This window comes from Scyliorhinus canicula, chromosome 5 (assembly GCF_902713615.1).
Source record: "Scyliorhinus canicula chromosome 5, sScyCan1.1, whole genome shotgun sequence".
NCBI classification, from domain to species: domain Eukaryota; kingdom Metazoa; phylum Chordata; class Chondrichthyes; order Carcharhiniformes; family Scyliorhinidae; genus Scyliorhinus; species Scyliorhinus canicula.
The window spans coordinates 36,190,064-36,211,147 of NC_052150.1; the positions used below are offsets into that span (position 1 = coordinate 36,190,064).

General features: G+C 47.1%; 1 protein-coding gene across 1 annotated transcript in view; it reads left to right on the forward strand.

Moving 5' to 3' along the window:
• Nucleotides 1-251: 251 nt before the first annotated feature.
• Nucleotides 252-21,084, forward strand: part of tgfbr2b (transforming growth factor beta receptor 2b) — a 93,406-nt gene continuing 72,573 nt past the window's right edge. Inside the window, exon 1 of the mRNA XM_038796903.1 lies at nt 252-545. Within this exon, the coding sequence (XP_038652831.1) occupies nt 470-545 (76 nt within the window). The 5' untranslated portion in view covers nt 252-469. The remainder of the gene's footprint in view (nt 546-21,084) is intronic.

Below are 21,084 nucleotides of genomic sequence, written 5' to 3' on the forward strand. Positions count from 1 at the left end.
GCCTGATAAACATTTTGTGTGTGTGTGAGAGAGGGAAAACGGGTAGTCAGCCCTTTAAACTTTTAGATCAGACATACATGCAAAGCAGCTTCCTCTCTGCTAAGATCAGAAACTGTTGCTTCTCCTCTGCTGAGCTGTGAGCACACTTGCTGTGGTTGTGTGCTCTCTGTCTTAAAAATTGCAAATTACCCAGCAGAAAAGATCTAAACCAGGCTGCTGATTGGCGGGAGGAGTCTGTTCTCTCTCTCACTGCAAACTCAGCCCTCCTCCTGAATTTGAAGTTTCCTGTTTCGCATTAAGTACATAAACCAATGACTCAGAGGCGTATTTGACTCTCAGACAGAGAGAGTGGAACAGGGAGGGAACTTGTGACAACGACCAGCTTTCATTAAGAAACTTTTTTCACAATCTTGTTTTCTTCACCACTCTTGCATCGCCGTCGGCCGCGCTCAGGCGGGACCTCTAAGCTATGGGACGAATGGATTCCTTTTGGGTCTTCACTTTATTTACAGCCTCAGGTTTTTCAGACTTCCTCCAGGCTTCCGGTAAGTTGGTTGTGTGCAGCTCCCGGATCGCAGCGCTTTCCCCGCGCTTCAGGCAGTCCGCACGGACCGGCGGAAAGGATGAGGGCACCGGGGCATGGGCTGAACCACTACTGCCCCCCGGCTCTAATCACCACAGGGTTAAGTGGGAAATTCGGGTTGGGGGCGGGGTAGAAAGGAACCCCTTTCATCTCCCGGCTGGTAATTTGCTGCGCGCTGAAGGCAGACTGGGCACAGGAAATTGGTGGGCAACTGAGTGCAGTCTATTCGAAAGATGGTCTGCGTTTGTTGGCACCATTGTGAAGGTGGACTGCGTTTGTTGGCACTATAGTGAAGGTGGGTTGTGTTTGTTGGCACCATTGTGAAGGTGGGCTGTGTTGGTTGGCACTATAGTGAAGATGGGCTGTGTTGGTTGGCATTATAGTGGAGGTGGGCTGCGTTGGTTGGCACCATTGTGAAGGTGGGCTGTGTTTGTTGGCACCATTGTGAAGGTGGGCTGCGTTGGTTGGCACCATCGTGAAGGTGGGATGCGTTTGCCAGTATTGTGAAGGTGGGTTGTGTTTGTTGGCACCATTGTGAAGGCTGTGTTTGTTGGCACCCTTGTGAAGATGGGCAGCATTTGTTGGCACCATTGTGAAGGCTGTGTTTGTTGGCACTCTTGTGAAGGTGGGCTATGTTTGGCAGTATTGTGAACGTGGGCTGCGTTGGCAATATTGTCAAAGTGGACTGTGTTTGGCAGAATTGTCAAAGTGGGCTGCGTTGGCAACATTGTCAAAGTGGGCTGCGTTTGGCAATATTGTGAAGGCTGTATTTGTTGGCACCCTTGTGAAGGTGGGCTATGTTTGGCAGTATTGTGAAGGTGGGCTGCGTTGGCAACATTGTCAAAGTGGGCTGCGTTTGGCAGTATTGTCAAAGTGGGCTGCGTTTGGCAACATTGTCAAAGTGGGCTGCGTTTGGCAACATTGTCAAAGTGGGCTGCGTTTGGCAGTATTGTCAAAGTGGGCTGCGTTTGGCAACATTGTCAAAGTGGGCTGCGTTTGGCAGTATTGTGAAGGCTGTGTTTGTTAGCACCCTTGTGAAGGTGGGCTATGTTTGGCAGTATTGTGAAGGTGGGCTGCGTTGGCAACATTGTCAAAGTGGGCTGCGTTTGGCAGTATTGTGAACGTGGGCTGCGTTGGCAACATTGTCAAAGTGGGCTGCGTTTGGCAGTATTGTCAAAGTGGGCTGCGTTTGGCAGTATTGTGAAGGCTGTGTTTGTTGGCACCCTTGTGAAGGTGGGCTATGTTTGGCAGTATTGTGAAGGTGGGCTGCGTTGGCAACATTGTCAAAGTGGGCTGCGTTTGGCAGTATTGTGATCGTGGGCTGCGTTGGCAACATTGTCAAAGTGGGCTGCGTTTGGCAGTATTGTCAAAGTGGGCTGAATTTGGCAGTATTGTCAAAGTGGGCTGCGTTTGGCAGTATTGTGAAGGTGGGCTGCGTTTCTTGGCACTCTTGTAAAGTTGGATTATATTTGATGCTCTTATGAAGGTGGGATGTGTTGTTGATGCTATAGTAAAGATGGGCTACATTTGTTGGTATTATCGTGAAGGTAGGTTGGGATTGGGAGTGTGTGACCTGCAGACGCTCACTATTTATTGGAAGTGATCGATTTGTTGAAGTGAGCTATGCTTCAAGGGAAAACTGATCTGTAGAAGTGGACTGTGTTAACTTTCTGATGTCTTACTGGGGGAAATTCTGTGTAAAGACGGATGTTTGCTGTGTGATTTCTTACTGGGAAACTTATCAGAAGTAGGTTCTGTTTACTGAGAGTGACTGATGTCAGAGGTGCTGAGATATGTTATGGCGAGACTGACTATAAAGCTGGACAAGGGAGATTGCTTGAATATTTTACAAGGTTAATATAGGAGTTTACATTCCTCCAGTGCCTGGGGTTATAGTGCTCTTAAAGTTGAAATTGCAATGAATCAAAGAGATCTTTGCATATGTGTGTAACAAATGTTTGCTGATCTATCCTAGTAATTGAAATGTGAGACAGTTTTAGGTGTATGCCCTTCCTGCAAATATCCAGCTTTATAGAAATTTAATTTATCCAAAGAAAGAATGAATGGAGCATTTCTATCATTGTTAGCTTGCCAGCTTCACAGAGTGGGGTGTTGCATTACAACAGTGCATGATCATTGATCAGAGCATTTGATTCAGAAGACATTTGCAACACAGCACTTTCAATGATGTCTCCTGGGCTACCAGCAGAGCACCATCACTTGGTTAGCAAGTGAGTGGACAGGACAAAGATGGAACGTGAAATGCATACCATCAGTCGAATAGAAAAAGAAATACCAATGAAAGACACTTCAGTAGTTGGGGGATTGGGGCACAGCTTTACTTCAATCAAATCATGCTTGCTTTTCAAATAAATGCGGCGGAACACTTTTTGGTATCAAATTGAAACGTTCAAACTGATCAATCAGATTTTTTTTCGTATGAGAGAATTCAAAAAGGTTACTCGCACTGAAACTGCATACTAACAACATAAATAACACCAATATCTCGTGTCTGTTTGTCTGTGAAAACACGTGGCGTTGATGAGGGAACATTTATAGCATTTGTGCCACATACCTATACTGATGTCAGTGTCATGAACTAAGGCTGGCCAGTTCACTTCTCCTGAGCCCTAAAATACAGCATCCAGCTTTTCTGTAATGAAGACAGAAAGTGCTGGATAAACACAGCAGGTCTGGCAGCAGCGGTGGAGAGAGGAACAGATTCCAAACTCAAAGCGTTCATTATTTCTCTCTCCACAGCTGCTGCTGAGTTGATCCAGCACTTTGTGTTTTTAATTTCAGTTTTCCAACATACGCAGCAATTTGCTTTTGAAACGGCTTTTCTGTATCTGATGTCAACCTGGACTCATCTGAAACTCTTCTGTCCATATCCCAACTTACCCTTGCAGCCGAGTCTTGCCCAGCTATCACCATCACTGGACTCGCGTCGCGGACCTACATCGGTTCCGGGTCCTTAAAGGTTCAAAGCCTCTCTTCCTAGTTTTTCAAATCACTCTGTGGCCTTACCCATGCCTGCATCTGTCATCTCCTCCAGCCCCACAATCTTCCCAGATGTGAAATCGATATTCCAAGCCAGATGGTGAATTATTAAACAACACCATGACAATAGGTTTATTTACAGAATGCAGCATTGCGTATGTCTCGCTCCTACCTACTCCATCAGTGTCCAAGTAGTCGTTAATCATAGTTTAAACAGTTTTGTACTTTTAAAAAAATATCATCGCACACACACATTCTTCCCTTTGGAGAATAGGTGGTGAAAAAGTTCCCAGGCTAAATGTCAGCATGTTTATGGCCATCAAGTCCTGCTGTGGGACTTGAACCAGAAGCTATGGCCCAGAGGTAGGAACACTGTCACAAGATCTCCTCTGTCTCTGTTTTTAGTTCTTAGTACAGATTTATTCATTGATATTTTTAAATACCACTAGTTGCCATGGTGAGGCTTGAACCTATGTCCCCAGAGCATTAGCCTGGGCCCCTGGATTCCTTGGCCAGTGACATTATCCATAACACCACCACCATCCTTAAACTGTTTGTGTGGGAACTCACCAGATAATAGTAGAGCTGGCAACATTTGGAGGGGGGGGGGATTTTTTTGCAGCAAAAGGAAATTGACAACTCCCCTCCCCACCCGCATATTAGCACTCCACTCCTCACACACACTCATCCCAGCAAACATTATGGCACTGATTACGCTGGAGTGCGCTCATCCCACTGATGGGTTGGCTGGGGCCAGAGGGTACCTGGAGGGGTGGCCTTGGGGGAACACCCATATGACCAATGGCATTAAGTTCCCAATGAGCAGTCAGCAGTATGCGCAGCCGCATGGCTGCTTTGCATGCTGGGGCAATGGTGTTCCACACTCGTTAAACCCACCCTACAGCCCACCTCTTGCCCCCCCACCCCCCAACCCTGCAGCAGAAGGCCCCCAGCCAGCACACTCTGGCAATGTTGGACACTTTTCATACCCGTCTCTTTCTCCCTCAGCAGCCACGGTGCCTGTTTCCCAGTTTTGTAAACCACAAGTGAAACCCGCCGTCAGTAATTCCTCACGACGGAGGCGGAGCGTCGCAGAGACCCCGGAGAATACCGGGTCAGGCCTGCTAATGGTATGCGAATGGCATTTACTGTACATGCGGAGTAGAATGTGCCAAGGCCGCTGTCGAGGCACTGGAGCATGGCATTCCATCGGGTGCCCAGTGCCGGCCACGATTTCCGCCTCACGCGCTGTTCTCCGCCCGATCACGTTTCCAGCATCTGCTGACGGAGAATCCCGCCCCAAATCTTTAAAGGAAACCTACCTAATTTAAATTAATATAATATTTCAGCCGCTGCGATGCCCATCAATCACAGAAAAACCACACCCAGAAAGTAGTACAGTAGTACAATGAAGTACTGCCTGGATCTTTCCATTTGAGTCTCTGTAATGGGACATGGACCTATACATAACCAGATTCAGAGGCAAGAGTGCTGTCTATTAAGCCAAAGCTGATACTTTCTAAGTCTCTGTTTATACCCGTTGAGAAGACCATTACAACAAATCAACAAATTAACAGCCCCTTAGTGGCACTGTAACAAAAAAAGAACTTTAAAAGGAAACTTAATAAATAAAAATAATGTTCCCAAGGCTGGTGATACACTCCAGCAGTATCCATTAATACTCCTGGGTATAATCAAATAAAACAAACAAATTAACAGCCACTTAAAAGGGTCATTGTGACCAAAAAAACTTGACTTAAATTAAAATAATGTTTCTGAGGTTGATGTATTCTAGCAGTCTCTGTTTATATGTGGTAGTTAATTAAATAATGCCTTTCACTTATGTATCCTTGCTAATATAATTATCATACCATTAACACCAGCTTTCTCCAATTCAGGAGTCTTGAGCATGCCTATTCTTTATTGCTCCACCATTGATGACTGTGCTTTCAGCTACCTAAGCTCTGGAATTCATCACCCACACTGTAAATCTTTCCTTCTCATCATCTCTTTCTCCTGCCTGTAACACTCCTCTTAAACCTATCTCTGTGACCACGCTTTTGGTCACCTACTGCAATATTTCCTCATGTGACTCGATGTGAGATGCCTTGGGATGATTTACTCTCTTAAAGGGGCTATATAAGTTCATAGAATTTATAGTGCTGAAGGAGGCCACCCGGCCCATCGAGTCTGCACCGGCCCCCGGAATCAGTAACCCAGTAACCCCACCTAACCCTTTTGGACACTGAGGGCAATTTAGCATGGCCAATCCACCTAACCTGTACATCTTTGGACTGTGGGGGGAAACCGGAGCACCCGGAGGAAACCCACGCAGGCACAGGGAGAAAGTGCAAACTCCACACAGGCAGTGACCCAAGTTCATGTTGTTGTTTCAAAATCTCTTTCTATCTGGCTGGAAGGCATCCTAAGAATACAGCAGTGCACCTTTAAGACAAACATCTAAATTAAGGGCAGCTTCATATATTGGGAATTTGCTATTTTATTTTTACTTTTTATTAAAAAAAAGCACTTCTGGATATAGGCATTGCAAGCCAGGCCAGCATCACTTGATGCCCTGAGAAGATGGTTTTACTGTCTTGGGGCTTACTAGGCTAACCTCAGAGGCCATGTTGATGCGGGACAGGAGTCACATGTAGGCCTGAGGGCTGGCAGATTTATGAACCAGTTGGAGGTTTTTGGCAATCCAGGAGCTTCATCTCAAAGAACAGAAAAAGTTGGAAAAGCGATCTACAGGGCAGGTTACATTCATTTCAGTTCGATGACCTTTCAAAGTCACCTCAAACTGCTATCGGGTTTTAATTTCCATCTTTTAAAAAATGAATTCAAATTCTCCAACTGCTGTGGTGGGATTTAAGACCATAAGACATAGGAGCAAAATTAGGCCAACCGGCCCATCAAGTCTGCTCCGCCATTCAGTCATCGCTGATATTTTTCTCATCCCCATTCTCCTGACTTCTCCATGAGTTCTGATCCCCTATGAGTTTACATTCCTGAGATGATTAGCCAAGCTCTCTGGATTGCTTGCCCAGTATCATAACCAATCCAATCCTATATTGCCTTTCGGTAAGAAACTATGGCAATTCATCTGATTATTACCTGCTTTTCAACTTACCATTTAGTCAGCTGTCATCCATGTAGTAATAATAATAATCTTTATTAGTGTCACAAGTAGGCTTACTGTTACGACCCCCTCCAGGGACAGATCAGGGACGGGGAGGGCATCCACTTCCCCTCCTACACACCTGAGAATGGGCTACTCAGGTGACTAGGGGGCGGAGCTCCCTTCTACTTGGAGGAGCTCCCCTCAATATAAACCCTGACCAGGAAGCAGTTCGGGGAAGGAGACCCCGCGGGGAGTGGAGTGTGGAGAGGGGTAATTATTGTGACTAGCATGGAATAAAGCGAGTTGTACCCTGTCAGCCTGGCCTCTCATGGAGCACAACACTGGCGACGAGGATGGGATTGACACAGACTGACCCCGAGTTGTCGAGGGTCCAACATATGGTCCAATACGGGGCCCGACATAGGTCGATACAAGACCTATGCCGCCAAGCCACCCGCGAGGAGGGTCGAAGACGGTGTCCTGTGGGGGATGTGGGTGGTCATACCAGAACGGGGACGCGCTTCTGCTGAAAGATTTCCATAACGGGCACCCCAGGGTGGCGCGCAGCTACGATTGGTGGCCCGAACTGGATGCCGAGATCAAGCTGGTGGTCCAAAATTGCACCTCATGCCAGGAACACCAGAAGGCCCCACCGCAGCTCCGATGCACACCTGAGAGTAGCCCCAGAACCCTTGGTACATCGGCTTTGCCGGCCCGTTCCGGGATTCCACATTCCTTATCGTAATGGACTACCACACAAAGTGGCTGGAAGTACATCGCATCCCCATGGCGACCACTCGAGCAACAATCAACAGACTAAGGGCTACTTTTAGCACCCACTGACTGCCTGAGGTCCTGGTGTCCGACAATGGGGCGGCGTTCACAAGCCAGGGATTCGCTTTGTTCATGGCCATGAATGGCATCACGCACATGCAGACAGCCTTGTACCACACCAATGGGCTAGCCGAACGAGCCGTACAAACATTCAAGAGAGCCATGGAAAAAGATGACATTGGGGTTGTGACGAGGTTCATTTCGGTTATCGTATGACTCCTCATGCCACAACCGGCATCGCACTGGCAGAGTTACTCATGTGGTGCAGGATGCGTCTCAGCCTCTTCCTCCCTGACGTCAGGGCACGGTCCATCAGTGGCAGGACTGCTCAGAGATGGACTCTCTCTGTCACCCATGGGCGCGCACCGTCATGATGGATGATGCGGTCTATGTGAGGAATTTTGGAACCGGAGCCACATGGATCCCTGTGGTAGTCCTCCACGCGATGGGGCCAGTCTCCTGCGCAATCTAGGTCCAGGGCGCAGAGACACCCTGCCACCTAGACCACTTACGACGACGGAACCAGGAACCACCGGCACATGGCCTGGAGGCCCCACGCAGGACTTGGACACCACCCGCCGTGTGGCCAAGAAGGAGCCCCGAGACCAGTGGAGAACCTTGACCCCACTCACCCATTCTGCCTCCTGTTTACCGTTGTGACGCCGGGGGACATGTGGATTCCGTGGAACCGGCCAGTGACGGCGTAGATGGCGAGTCGGACATTGGACTGCCTAGCAGCGACACACCGGCACCACTTGTACCAGCAGCCTTACCGGCTGGGCCATGCTAGCTGCGACATTCTTCGCGGAAGCGACGGTCCCTGGTATGCTACACACCTCCAGGACTCTTTGCCTTCATCTACAACACTTACACTAACACTGCAATGAAGTTACTGTGAAAATCCCTTAGTCGCTACACTATGGTACCTGTTCAGGTCCACTGTGGGAGAATTCAGAATGACCAATTCACCTAACAAGCGCATCTTTTGGGACTTGTGGGAGGAAACCAAAGCACCTGGAGGAAAATCACGCAGACCCGGGGAGAATGTGCAGACTCCGCACAGACAATGACCCAAGTCGGGAATTGAACCTGGGTCCCTAGCCTGCCTGTGTGGTTTCTAGCTGTGTGTTCCAGTTGAAATACAGCCAAGCTGCCCTTTGCTCCAACATAGCCCCACCATTTCTTAGGCAACCCATGGGATGATGGCATAAGCAAGAGGCCCACACACATATTTGTAATTATTCAGGAGGGAATTGCAGTAGCTGGGTTAGAGATTCTTTGACTCAACTGTTTTAGAGAAGTAATTATTCATAAATAAAGTATATTTCTGTTTAAGGAGACATTCATTAGGACTGATGCCTGTAACTACACGCATATCACAGAATTGTTACGGTGCAGGATGAGATTCTTTGGCCCATCGTATCTGGGCCAGCTCTCAAAATGCGCATTGTGACTTAATGCCGTTCCTCTCCCCTTTCTCCGTACCCCTGCACATTGTTTATACATAGCCCCACTGTGCAGCACTGCCACCCTTTTTAAACCCGACACTGAGATTAAGCACGTCAACCCAGTGGTCTAGTGACCACTTTTGATGGGTTGTTCAACAATATTATTTAACGATATAGTTATCTCCTCAATCCACATTGCTAAAACAGATTATCTGGTCATTCCTGCCTGTGAGACGCTACTGTGTGAAAAATTGACAGCCAGGTTCTTTGCATTGCAATGGTGACCAAAAAAATACATCAGTGAGTGTAAAGTGTTTTTGGGACACGCTGAGAGCAAAATAGGTGTGAAATGCAAATTAATTTACTTTATCTTTAAATCTTGTACTGTAAATACAACTGTACTAACCCTCCCACAAATAATTTAATGTAACGTGATGGCAAGACAGCACAGCGGTTGGCACTGCTGCCTCACAGCGCCAGGGACCCAGATTCAATTCCAGCCTTGCTGACTATCTGTGTGGAGTTTGCAGGTTCTCCCAGTGGTCTGCGTGGGTCTCTTCGAGTGCTCCCGTTTCCTCCCACAGTCCGAAGATGTGCAGGTTAGGTGGATTGGTCATGCCAGAGTGCGCCTGAGTGTCCAAAGATGAGGGGTTACAGGGATAGGCAGGGAATTGGGCCTAGGGAGGGTGCTCTTTCTGAGGGTTGGTGCAGACCCGATGGGCCGAGTAGATTCCTTCTGTACTTTAAGGATTCTATGGGGAAGCATTAATACCTCAGCAGCCATAATGGTTGGCTATGGTTTGATAAATGTAGGCATTTGCCATGCAATCGGCCTGATGTAAATAATTTTTTTTTTTACTGCACATGGCACCTCAACATTGAAGTGAATTAAGATCTTTGGAAGTAACCCCTATCTTTGAAAATTTCCATTTAGGTTGCGTTGCATTGTATTGCGAAGGGTTCCAGTAGGCCATGAAGTTAGAGAAAGAGCAGGGAACATGACCTTGGAGGGTTACCTGTAAAACTGCTTTGGTTTGGTACCACACTTGGAGTACAGTGCACAGTTCCAGTCTCTATTGTAAAAAGATATCGAAGCACTGGAGGGGAAGGTGCAAAAATATATTAAAGATGATACCAGAATTGAGAGGTTGTACCTCTCCGGAAGGGGTGAACAGGTTAGGGCTTTTCTCTGGCTGAGTGGGGACCTAAGAAAAGTATTTAAAATTTATAAAAAGGATTTGATAGAGTAATTAGAGAAAATGTTCTCGCCTGTGCGGAAATCCTAAACCCGAGGACGTAAATATCAGATAATCATTAATAAATCGAAGAGCGTGTAAAATATGGAACCAGCGGTCACGACACCTCAGAATGGAGCATGCTGTGTTGAGACAAGTTGAATTTTATTGGACTTTCTGTAATTTTCAAGTCAGAATGTTTTGTAATCTACTTTTATAACTGTTATGAATAAAGTACATTTCTGGAAAAAAAAAGAAGTACTCGGGATGATTGGCAACAATTCATTTAAGGGGAAACTGGATTGGCACAGGAGCAAGAAAGGAAAAGAAGGATATGCTGATAGGATTAGATGAGGTAAGTCTAGAGGGGTGGCATGGTAGCATAGTGGTTAGCGCTATCGCTTCACAGCACCAGGGGCCCATTTTCGATTCCCAGCTTGGGCCACTGTGCAGAGTCTACACGTTTGCCCTGTTCTGCGAGTGGGCAGCACGGTAGCACAGTGATTAGCACTCATAGTTCCAGGATCCAAGGGTTCAGTTCCGGCCTCGGGTGACTGCCTGTGTGGAGTCTGTATCTTCTCCCTGTGTAAACGTGGGTTTCCACCAGGTGCTCCGGTTGCCTCTCACAGTCCAAAAATGTGCATGTTACGTGTATTGGCCATGCTAAAATTGCCTCTTGGGAGGTGGGGTTACAAGGTTACGGGGATAGGGTGGAGGTGTGGACTTAAATAGGGTGCTCTTTCCAAGGGCCGGCGCAGACTTGATGGGCCGAATGGCCTCCTTCTGCATTATAAATTCTATGATTCTATGAGACACATGTGGTACATAAACATCAGCATGCGTCAGTTGTGTTGAATGGGCTATTTCAGTGCTGCAAATTCTATATCATTTGATGCAATTTGCCAGCGTCAGGACAGACCCTTCCCTCTCACTCTCAGCAGTTTTATGCAGAGTTAGAAGAGCCTGAGAGCTTGGGTGTGTTGGGAATTTATTTAGGCTCAATATTTTGGAGATAAGTATGACTTTTTGAGGAAACCATACTCTTGGTGCCTATTCAAATGTTTCTCAAAACCTATGAATTGTGAGAGACGGGAGAAGAGAAAAATCTATTTTTCATCTCTTTTGCAAATGCTATGAAACATATTTCACAGAAGCCTCATGTTCTTTTGAAAGCTCCCTTCTGGTCAATACCCAGTGTATTATTCTGTCTGTGGCTACTGCAAACATTGGAGAAAACATTCTCCTTTTTTGTTGGGCCTTGTTCTGCATGGTTAATGTTTGATTTAAAGGTCCTTCTATAAATTGAGGTGGTGGAGGTGGATGGGCAGGGGTACCTCTTGAACAGCTGTAATATTCCCAATATAAAAGATCCTGATTGTTAATACTATTTACACTTCTAAATAATGAGCATGCTTCTAATCTAAACAATCTGGACTGCTCTAACATGTTAATGAGTTATATTTAGTAAAATTTCCAGTACAGAACAGACCATTCATTTTTTGCAAATATTTCACAAATAAGTGATATTAGCACACTGTATATATTGCAGAAGTTCAACCCATAAATGTACTGGCGTCATTTATTTTTGAATATGTGCTACACCCTTTCAGCAGTTGAGACATTACAGCTTGCGGGCCTGCAGAGGAGTGTTATCTCTTTAATGCAGAGGACGTTGCCTCTCACTAAAGTCTTTAGTCTTGCCTGCTGATCTTGTTCCAACTGTTAAAGACCCAAGCCCTGTCTCAAATTTTAACACTCTTTCGTCCCTGAATCAGAAGGTGTTGGATTCGAGCCCATGTCTGGCGACTGGAGCACAGAATCTAAGGCCAACACTTCAGTGAAGCATCAGCAGACAGTGGTGGAGCACGATGGGTTAATAGTTATGGTAATGAGGTATGGGTGTTCACAATGAATTAATACTGAAACAATAATCATGTGCTAGAGACTCTGGTAGAAAGAGGGAATGTTCAGTACACAAGAGTGATATACTTGCCCAGTAGCTTATCATGTATAGAGTGTAAATAAAGTAGATGGGAAGAAGCCTAAGTCACTCATGAGTACAGTAAGAAGTCTTACAACACCAGGTTAAAGTCCAACAGGTTTGTTTCAAACACGAGTTTTCGGAGCACGGCTCCTTCTTCAGGTGAATGGAGAGGTATGTGCCTCTTCATCATACCTCTCCATTCACCTGAGGAAGGAGCAGTGCTCCGAAAGCTCGTGTTTGAAACAAACCTGTTGGACTTTAACCTGGTGTTGTAAGACTTCTTACTGTGCTCACCCCAGTCCAACTCCGGCATCTCCTCACCATGGCTACTCATGAGTAGAATAAACCCTTCGCAGTATAGATTAGACCATGAGATAAACCATAAAATGGAGCAGCGGTGGCAACACAAATCTAACAATAATTTAGTGCCATCGACAGAACACCCATGACAAGAAATTGGGAGAAGACTTTTTCAAAGCCTTGATGACAGGCACACTGAGAATTGATAACACCAGTCAAGCAGTCACTGCCCCTTCGTGCCTGTTTGAAAACCTTGAAGGTCCACAGAGAGGCCAGTGTTGGGAGTTGTGGAAAAAGCACTGCTTGTGCTATTGAGTAGGATTGGGTTTGCATGTCATAGAGCAGCAGCACCACGTTAGTTGATTTCTCTATGCAGCAGGGCCCATTGCTGACAATATCCTCCTGTGAGAGGGGGTGCAATAGACCTCTCTCTGTGTAGTAATCCACGGGAGGCAGGAGTTCCGTCACCACACCAATATTTATTTACAATAACGATATTACAGGAGCAGCTACAAACAGTGCTGCTAGCAGTCCAGTCAACTTAAGACTGACTCAATAAAGCCTACACAGGTGATTATATGGGCTCCCTCAATGAGCTATCATTGAGGGAGCTCATACTCCAATTGGCCAACCAATAAAGCCAATTGGAGTTCATTACACCCCCCCCCCCCCCCCCCCAAGGTCCAAGGAATTCCTGCCAGCTGGCATTCCTCTGAGCTTCTTCCTGCTCCTCATGTCTGGGTCTGTCACCTCTGTGTCGTCCGCCGGGTCGTTCTCCGAAGTGGGCGGGGTGTACCTTATAGGTGCCCGTCTTTTCCTTGATGACCTCCTTAGAAGTTGTTCTTCCTCCTCCTCGGGGAGAGGTGTCGCGGCGGCCTCGTCGAGTGTGTCCATCTCCGACTCTGATTTCTGGATGACGGGGTCTGGAGAAATTGCTCGGGGCTGGGATGTGGGTATCCTTTCCGTCTGGGCTATCCCAGCTTGAGGCGGTCCTGCTTCGCCTGCGTCCAGGTGTGGTTCCGCTGCCCTTATTTGGTCTAGGTGTTTCTTCAGCACCTTATCTCCTATTGAAACCTCATAGGATATGGCCCCTGTTTGGGACTCTACCGTGCCTTTGACCCACGTTGGTCCATTCCCATAATTCTTGACCCAAACCGGTGCCCCCACCTCAAAATGTCTCTGCTGCCGACTATTATCATTCCTCCTGCGTTGGGCCTCCTGATGTTTCTCCACTTTCCCCGTTAAATTTGGGAAAAGGAGACTCAGCCTCGTTCGCAGCTGCCTTCCCATTAAGAGTTCAGCTGGCGGTATGCCCGTTGTGGAATGCGGTGTGGTCCTGTAATCAAACAGCCAGCGGGAGAGCTTTGTGTCTATTGACGCTGCCGGTTGCTTCTTGAGTCCCGCTTTAAGTGTCTGGACCGCTCTCTCTGCCAGGCCGTTGGTCGCTGGATGGTAAGGAGCCGTTTTGATGTGACGGACTCCGTTTTCCTTCAGGAATTTTCCAAATTCCCCACTTGTGAATGCCGTTCCGTTGTCCGACACCAATACCTCCGGAAGTCCATGTGTTGCAAACGAGGCCCTGAGCTTTTCAGTTGTCGATGCTGTGCTTGCCGTGTTTACCCGGTGGACGTCCAACCATTTGGAGTGGGCGTCCTATATCACCAAAAACATTGAGCCCATGAAAGGGCCAGCGTGGTCAATATGCAGGCGGGTCCACGGTCTGCCTGGCCATTCCAATGGGTGCAATGGCGCCGCTGGTGGCACTCTTTGCCCCTGTTGGCACTCCTGGTACCGACGTACCAAGGCTGCTATGTCTGTGTCCAAACCTGGCCACCAAACGTAGCTTCGAGCTAGCATCTTCATTTTAGACACCCCTGGGTGTCCGTGATGTAACTCAGTTAAGATTGCCTGACGGCCCTGAGCTGGGACGATTACCCGGGCTCCCCATAATAGGGTACCATCTTCTACGGTTATTTGGTCCCTTCTGCTCCAGTATAGGTGCATCTGGGGCTCCACTGGCTCCCCGTTAGCAGTAAATGCTTCATCTTGGCTAAAACTGGGTCTTTTTGCGTCCACAACCGAATATGTTGTGCGTCTACTGGTAGGGTGTCCAAAAAATTTAGAGTCATTACTGTCTCCTCTACTTTTGGTATTTGCGGTGGAGTGTCCGGGAGGGAAAGTCTGCTCAAAGCATCTGTATGTGCTACTCGCGTTCCGGGTCTGTGCTCCAGAACGTATCTATATGCCGCCAGTAGCAACACCCAGCGTTGGATTCTAGCTGATGCAATCGGGGGTATTGACTTGTCTTCTTTTAATAACCCTAATAACGGCTTATGGTCCGTCACTATGGTGAATTTCCGCCCGTACAGATACTGGTGAAATTTCTTTACTGCGAATATCACCGCCAGTCCTTCCTTCTCGATTTGGGCGTTCTTCCTCTCAGCCATCGCCAAGGTCCTCGAAGCATAGGCTATTGGCCGTTCTTCCCCATTCCTTCCTCTATGGGCTAAGACGGCTCGTACCCCGTAGGGGGATGCATCACAAGTGACCACCAACTCCTTCCTTGGGTCATAATGCTCTAGGACATTTTCGGATGACAGCTGTTCCTTAATGTCCTGAAAAGCTTGGTTTTGGCGGGCAGACCATTTCCATTCTTGCCCCTTTTTTAGTAGCTGGTGGAGGGGTTCTAGGATGGACGTCCTATTTTCAGTAAATTTTCCATAATAGGTTACCAACCCTAGAAATGATCGTAACTCCTAGACCGTGGTGGGAGCTGGGGCTTCTTTTATTGCCCTTACTCTGTCTTCTAATGGATGTAAGCCTGACTCGTCTACTTTATATCCCAGGTACGTCACTTGTGGGGGCCAGAAAAACACATTTTTCCCTTTTTTAGCCGTACGCCTGCCTTTGCGAAACACCTGAGCACTTCCTCCAGGTTCCTTAAGTGTTCCCTGTTTGTCCTACCCGTGATTAAGACATCGTCCAAATATATCGCCACCTGCGGTAGTCCCTGCAGAATATTTTCCATCGTACGCTGGAATATAGCGCAGGCTGATGACACTCCAAAAGGTAGCCTAGTATAACGAAAAAGGCCCTTCAGGGTTTTGATCGTAGCGAACTTCTGGGAGCCCTTGTCCAGTTTTAACTGCAGGTAGGCGTGGCTCATGTCTAGTTTCGTGAACAAAAGCCCACCTGCCAATTTGGCATATAGGTCGTCTATTTTCGGGATTGGGTATTTGTCCAGCAGTGCGTATTTGTTTACTGTCTGTTTGAAATCTCCACAGAGACGTATCAAGCCGGCTGGCTTCAAAATTGGTACCACCAGCGCTGCCCATTCCGAGAATTGTACTGGTCTGATAATGCCGTCGCGCTGTAACCTTTATATTTCGTCATCTACTTTCTTCCTTAATGCAAAAGGTACCGGCCTGGCCTTACAAAATTTCGGAAGGGCTTCTGGGTCCACGTGCAAAGTTGCTTTGGCGCCTATGATTTCCCCCAAACATTCCTGGAAGGCCTCCGGGTATTTTTGGAGTACTCCACTCAACTGCCCGCTTCCACTCTGGAAAATTTTCATCCAATCTAATTTTAGGTCTTTCAGCCAGTTCCGTCCAATTAAGCTCGGTCCGGAGCCCTCTACTATCGTCAACGGTAATCTGAGCAATTGTTTCTCATATTCCACAGGTACATGAGTCGTGCCTAGAACTTCCACGGGTTCCCCCGTGTAGGTTTTAAGTTTTGTCGATGTTTTTGTTAGGATTAGTGGCTGGAGTCCATCTTTGATTTTTCTAAATGCTGCCACTCCCATTACTGATACGGCCGCACCCGTGTCTATTTCCATTATTGTCGGCCGCCCGTTCACCCGTGGGGTAATCCTAATGGGTTCTGCTTTCTTCGTTGTAATATTATATAATTGTTCCCCTTCGGAGGAGGATGGGGCGTCTAGGTTGTGTACTTCCCTGCGTCCCCACCTGCTATTCCTCTTTTGCCACCTCCTTCTAGGGTTTCTGTCGTTGTTACCCCACTCTGTCTGGTGCCAGAAACGGTCCTTCTCTGTTGGGGGAGCCTCAGCCGGTACTTCCCTCTGTCTCCAGTTAGTCCTGGCAGACTTGGGGGCAGTTCTGGGGTTTTCCTTTTTCCCTCTATTCCTCAGGATTTTCCTCAGAGCGGCTATCTGGTAGCACGACCCGTTGTGGTAGTCCCTCTCACAGGTATCTACCTCCATTGGCGTGCCCTGTAGTTCCTGCGCCCCACTTGCTGCCTTTTCTAGGGACAGTGCGAGCTGTAATGCCTGCCTGCAGTCTAGCTCCGTTTCCGCCAACAGGCGTTTCTGTATTGTGAGGTCGTTTATACCACACTAACCGGTCCCGAAGCATTTCATTTAGCGTCAGGCCGAACTCACATTTTTCCGCCAGCCTTCTCAGGCGGGTCAAGAAATTCGTGACTGACTCCCTGTCTTCCCGCTTCGCTGTGTAGAATCTGTACCTACGCAAAATGAGGGGTAGTTTTGGGTCGTAGTGCTCTTTCACCAATTCCGTTACTTCTTGGAAAGTTTTCGTGTCCGGCGCATCGGGATAAGTCAGACTACGTATAATGGCGAAAGCTGAGGGTCCGCACGCCGACAGCAGGATAAGCCGTCTCCTTTCGTCCGTCAGTATATCATTTGCCCGGAAGAAGTAACACATTCTCTCCACATACTGGGACCAGTCCTCAATAGCCGGGTCGAATGCCTCTATCCTCCCAAAAAACGGCATTTTTAAAATGGCAAGGCTTACCCTCCGAGTGCGGCAGCTGGTCTCCGCAAAATTCGTAGTTTACCTCGTCGCCACTGTAGTAATCCACGGGAGGCAGAAGTTCCGTCACCACACCAATATTTATTTACAATAACGGTATTACAGGAGCAGCTACAAACAGTGCTGCTAGCAGTCCAGTCAACTTAAGACTGACTCAAAAAGCCTACACAGGTGATTATATGGGCCCCCTCAATGAGCTATCAATTGGCTTTATTGGTTGGCCAATTGGAGTTCATTACACTCTGCTTTGAAATCGTCCGAAAAAGTGGACGGCACGGTGTCGCAGTGGCAGTACTGCTGCCTCACGGCACCTACCGACCCGGGTTCGATCCCGGCTTCGGGATGCATTTCGTTTGCACATTCTCCCCGTGTCTGCGTGGGTCTCACCCCCACAACCCAAAGATGTGCAGGGTAGGTGGATTGGCCACGCTAATTTGCCCCTTAATTGGGGAAAAAAATAATTTGATACTCTAAATTTATTTTTAAAAAGGAAATTTTCCTAGAAGCATTCGATACATATTCCACCCCAAAACGCAACCTCATAATCTAGAGAGGGCGATTCAATCAGAAATCACGAACGTCAGTGGACTCCTTTTAAATTGTTTCCTGCGGACCCGTATAAGCTGGCCCATTATTGCAGCCACGGTGCGTTGAAAGATGGACTTATTCACGACTGCATTGTTATCAGAGGCCTTGATGAAATGCTGCCAGACTTTTTTTAAACACAAAAGAAGACCCGACACTCGATCAAGCTGTTCAATACACCAGGCAGGCTGAATTTCGGGAGCAAAATCTGGTTATAATCTGTTGAGATATGAAAGGTTTGGACAAGTGTATTAGTTTGGCATGCTCCAAGGCAGGAGCCATTTGAAATCATGCCGAATGGGACGAAAGAGCGAGGAACCCTACAGCAACCATCTTGAGATGCTTCTGCAGAACAGAGGGGAAGATTGCCGAGCAGGGGGCCTGTGTTTCCAACACAGAAAGGCAGGATACTTAAAGAAGTTTTACAAATCTAAAACATTTATTAAAGGAAGAAAGCAAGAGAATGTCTGCATTTTGTAGACAGTTTCTATGAAATTGGGAATAAGGAAAGAAATTAGATTATAGATTTCCTGGGTGAAGTCAAGGATCACGAACAAGAGTTTTGGTCAGTCACTTTGGAAGTTTCAGGCTTTAAAGCTTAATTCAAATTTAACACTGGAGCTGGCATTACAACGCTGTCTTATCATCTGGAATGGCCCAAACAGTCCCCATCTGACCACAAAGCAGTAAATTGCAAAGTCCAGGTGGCACATATCTTTGAGTAAAAGGTCAGAAAACTACCACCCTTCGCCACAAGGGGAGACAAATTGTTGAGACCCTCTGTCACCTACAATCTAAGCATAACTTCACTGAGTGAAAATGCATGTACTCAACTTGGCATTCTGGAAATAACATACAAACTCCTAGAGCAGGACAGGTGGGTACATATCACGGAGGAATTTCCAAATTTGGATGCAAAACCATGGATTCCAATTCATCAGAAGATGGTGTGGATTATTCATTAAGCAGTGGGTCATTCTCCATCATGGTGACACTATCCACTGGACTCCAGGAGAGGATTGGAGACCTTTGTCCTTTTTGAAAATAGGTCACAAGGTGTGGAAATGGAAAGCACTGCAGAAATCGGTAACCATTTGCGAGGGGGCCTTGGGGTGGCACAGTGGTTAGCACTGCTGCCTCTCAGTGCCAGGGAACCGGGTTCGGTTCTGACCTTGGGTGACTGTCTGTGTGGAGTTTTCACGTTCTCCCCATGTCTGTGTGGGTTTCCTCCGGGTGCTCCGGTTTCCTTCTACAGTCCAAAGGTGTGCATGTTAGGTGGATTGGCCATGCTAAATTGCCCTTCGTGTCCAAAAGGTTAGGTGGGTTTACAGCAATAGCATGGGGGGGATGTTGGTAGGGTGCTCTTTTGGAGGGTCAGTGCAGACTCAATGGGCCGAATGGCCTCTTTCTGCACTGTAGGGACTCTATGGGGGAAAAAAACCTAGGTTGACACATGAAAGTTATGAGAAGTCATTGTGTCAATGAGTGATCTGTTGGAAGATGAGGTCCAAGAGATTGATACACTCTCTGAATCTACTGCCAATCTTCTTTCTCGGGTCAGCTGTGGTTGATGTCGAAGAGTAGAATTTGTATCTTTGTCCCACCGACTCCACCAATGAGATGCATTGTTTGACTCTGGCTGACCGTTGGCTGTTGTCCAGAGAGAACAAAATGCTTGATTCCATCGTGGGTCACGCTGTCAGACAATCAGTAAAGCCTATCAGTTTGGGTGAAAGTACCCACACTTTGGCCTTCTCAGAAAACCTTCCTTCCACTAAAGGTGTCCTTGAGTGCAGAAACAGAGGTTCTGTGGCTGAAGATCCTGTACAAAAAGTTTCTTCGGATTTTAGTAAGTGTGACAATGTTAGTGCTACTTGCAAAAAGCAGACGTAGTTTCCTACGTGTCATTGGGAAGTCATAGCTTCTTCTTTTCCTTCATTATTGACAGGAATGTTGTCCTTCTTTCCGTCATCCAGATTTGTTCAAATCTCAGATATTGAGTACCTTTTCTTTACCCTCAAGGCAGCAGCGAATGATAAGCTGTGCAATTCCTCAATGGCGTTGAACATACTTAATTTTCTCAGGCCTTTCTCCAGTGTACAAAGCAGGAAGAGAAGTTTCCTGAGCAAATGTTAGTTTGTCCTTTTTGCTCTTCAAGAGAGTGCGATTGTCCCGCCCTCCAGTCATCTCTTCGATCAGTCGTTCATTGAACCAGTTTCATGCCCCCTACAGTTCAGCCATCTTGGAGATCACACCCCAGTTACCAGCAGTTCTGGAAAACCACTGTCCCATTCTGCCAGCGTTGTTGTCTTCAACTAAAAAGCAAGCGGCCACATGAATCCATGACGTCCTCCCAGAGAGCGAAGAATACTGTGGGGAATTAAATCCTTATGAGTGACTTGGTGGGTCGGGCGGAGGGGAGAGTGAGAGTTGGATAGAATTTGCAATAGTAAAGGAGGTTACAGAAGTTGGAAAAAGTTATGAACATATAGTTTAACATTGTTATTAAAAAATTGTCATTAAACCTTCGGGGGGTGGGGGGGGGGGGGTGGGGGGTGGGGCGGGGGGGGGGGGGGGGGGTGATGTAGCATACCCGGTAAATAGTTATGTAATGAGATAGTAATGTGTATCATAACAGTGGTGTCAGTAGTCAAATGCTAAAGACTGTTAGAAAAAGGGAATATTCTTCACACAAGAAAGATGTACTTACCCAGTAATGTATCATGTATATAGAGTAAATAGTTTTGAAGAAACCAACATGAGTCAGATCGGAGTCACTCGTGAGTACAGGAAATCATCTCAGTAAAGATCAGGCCACAAGATATTAGCAGACTGTGTATGTTTTGCAGCTGTTCTGATCCATGTATGTATTGGCATCAAGGATTTTTGAATATGATTCTATGCAATTATTTTTTTCAGCAGCTGGGACTTTGCAGCTTGACAATCTACACAGAAGTGATGCCTCTGTAAATCAAGCGAGATTGTCACCGTAAAGCCCTCAGTCTTGTCTGCTGATCTGACTCCAATTGTTAAAGGCCCAAACCCTGTCTCAAATCCTGCTTTCTCGCGTCTGCGTCAGAATGTTGTGGATTCAAACCTCAGTCCAGAGGCTTGAGCACAGAATCTCGGCTGACACGTCAGTGCGATCCTGGTGGAATGCCACACTATCAGTGGTTGCGAGATGAGACATTAATCTGACTG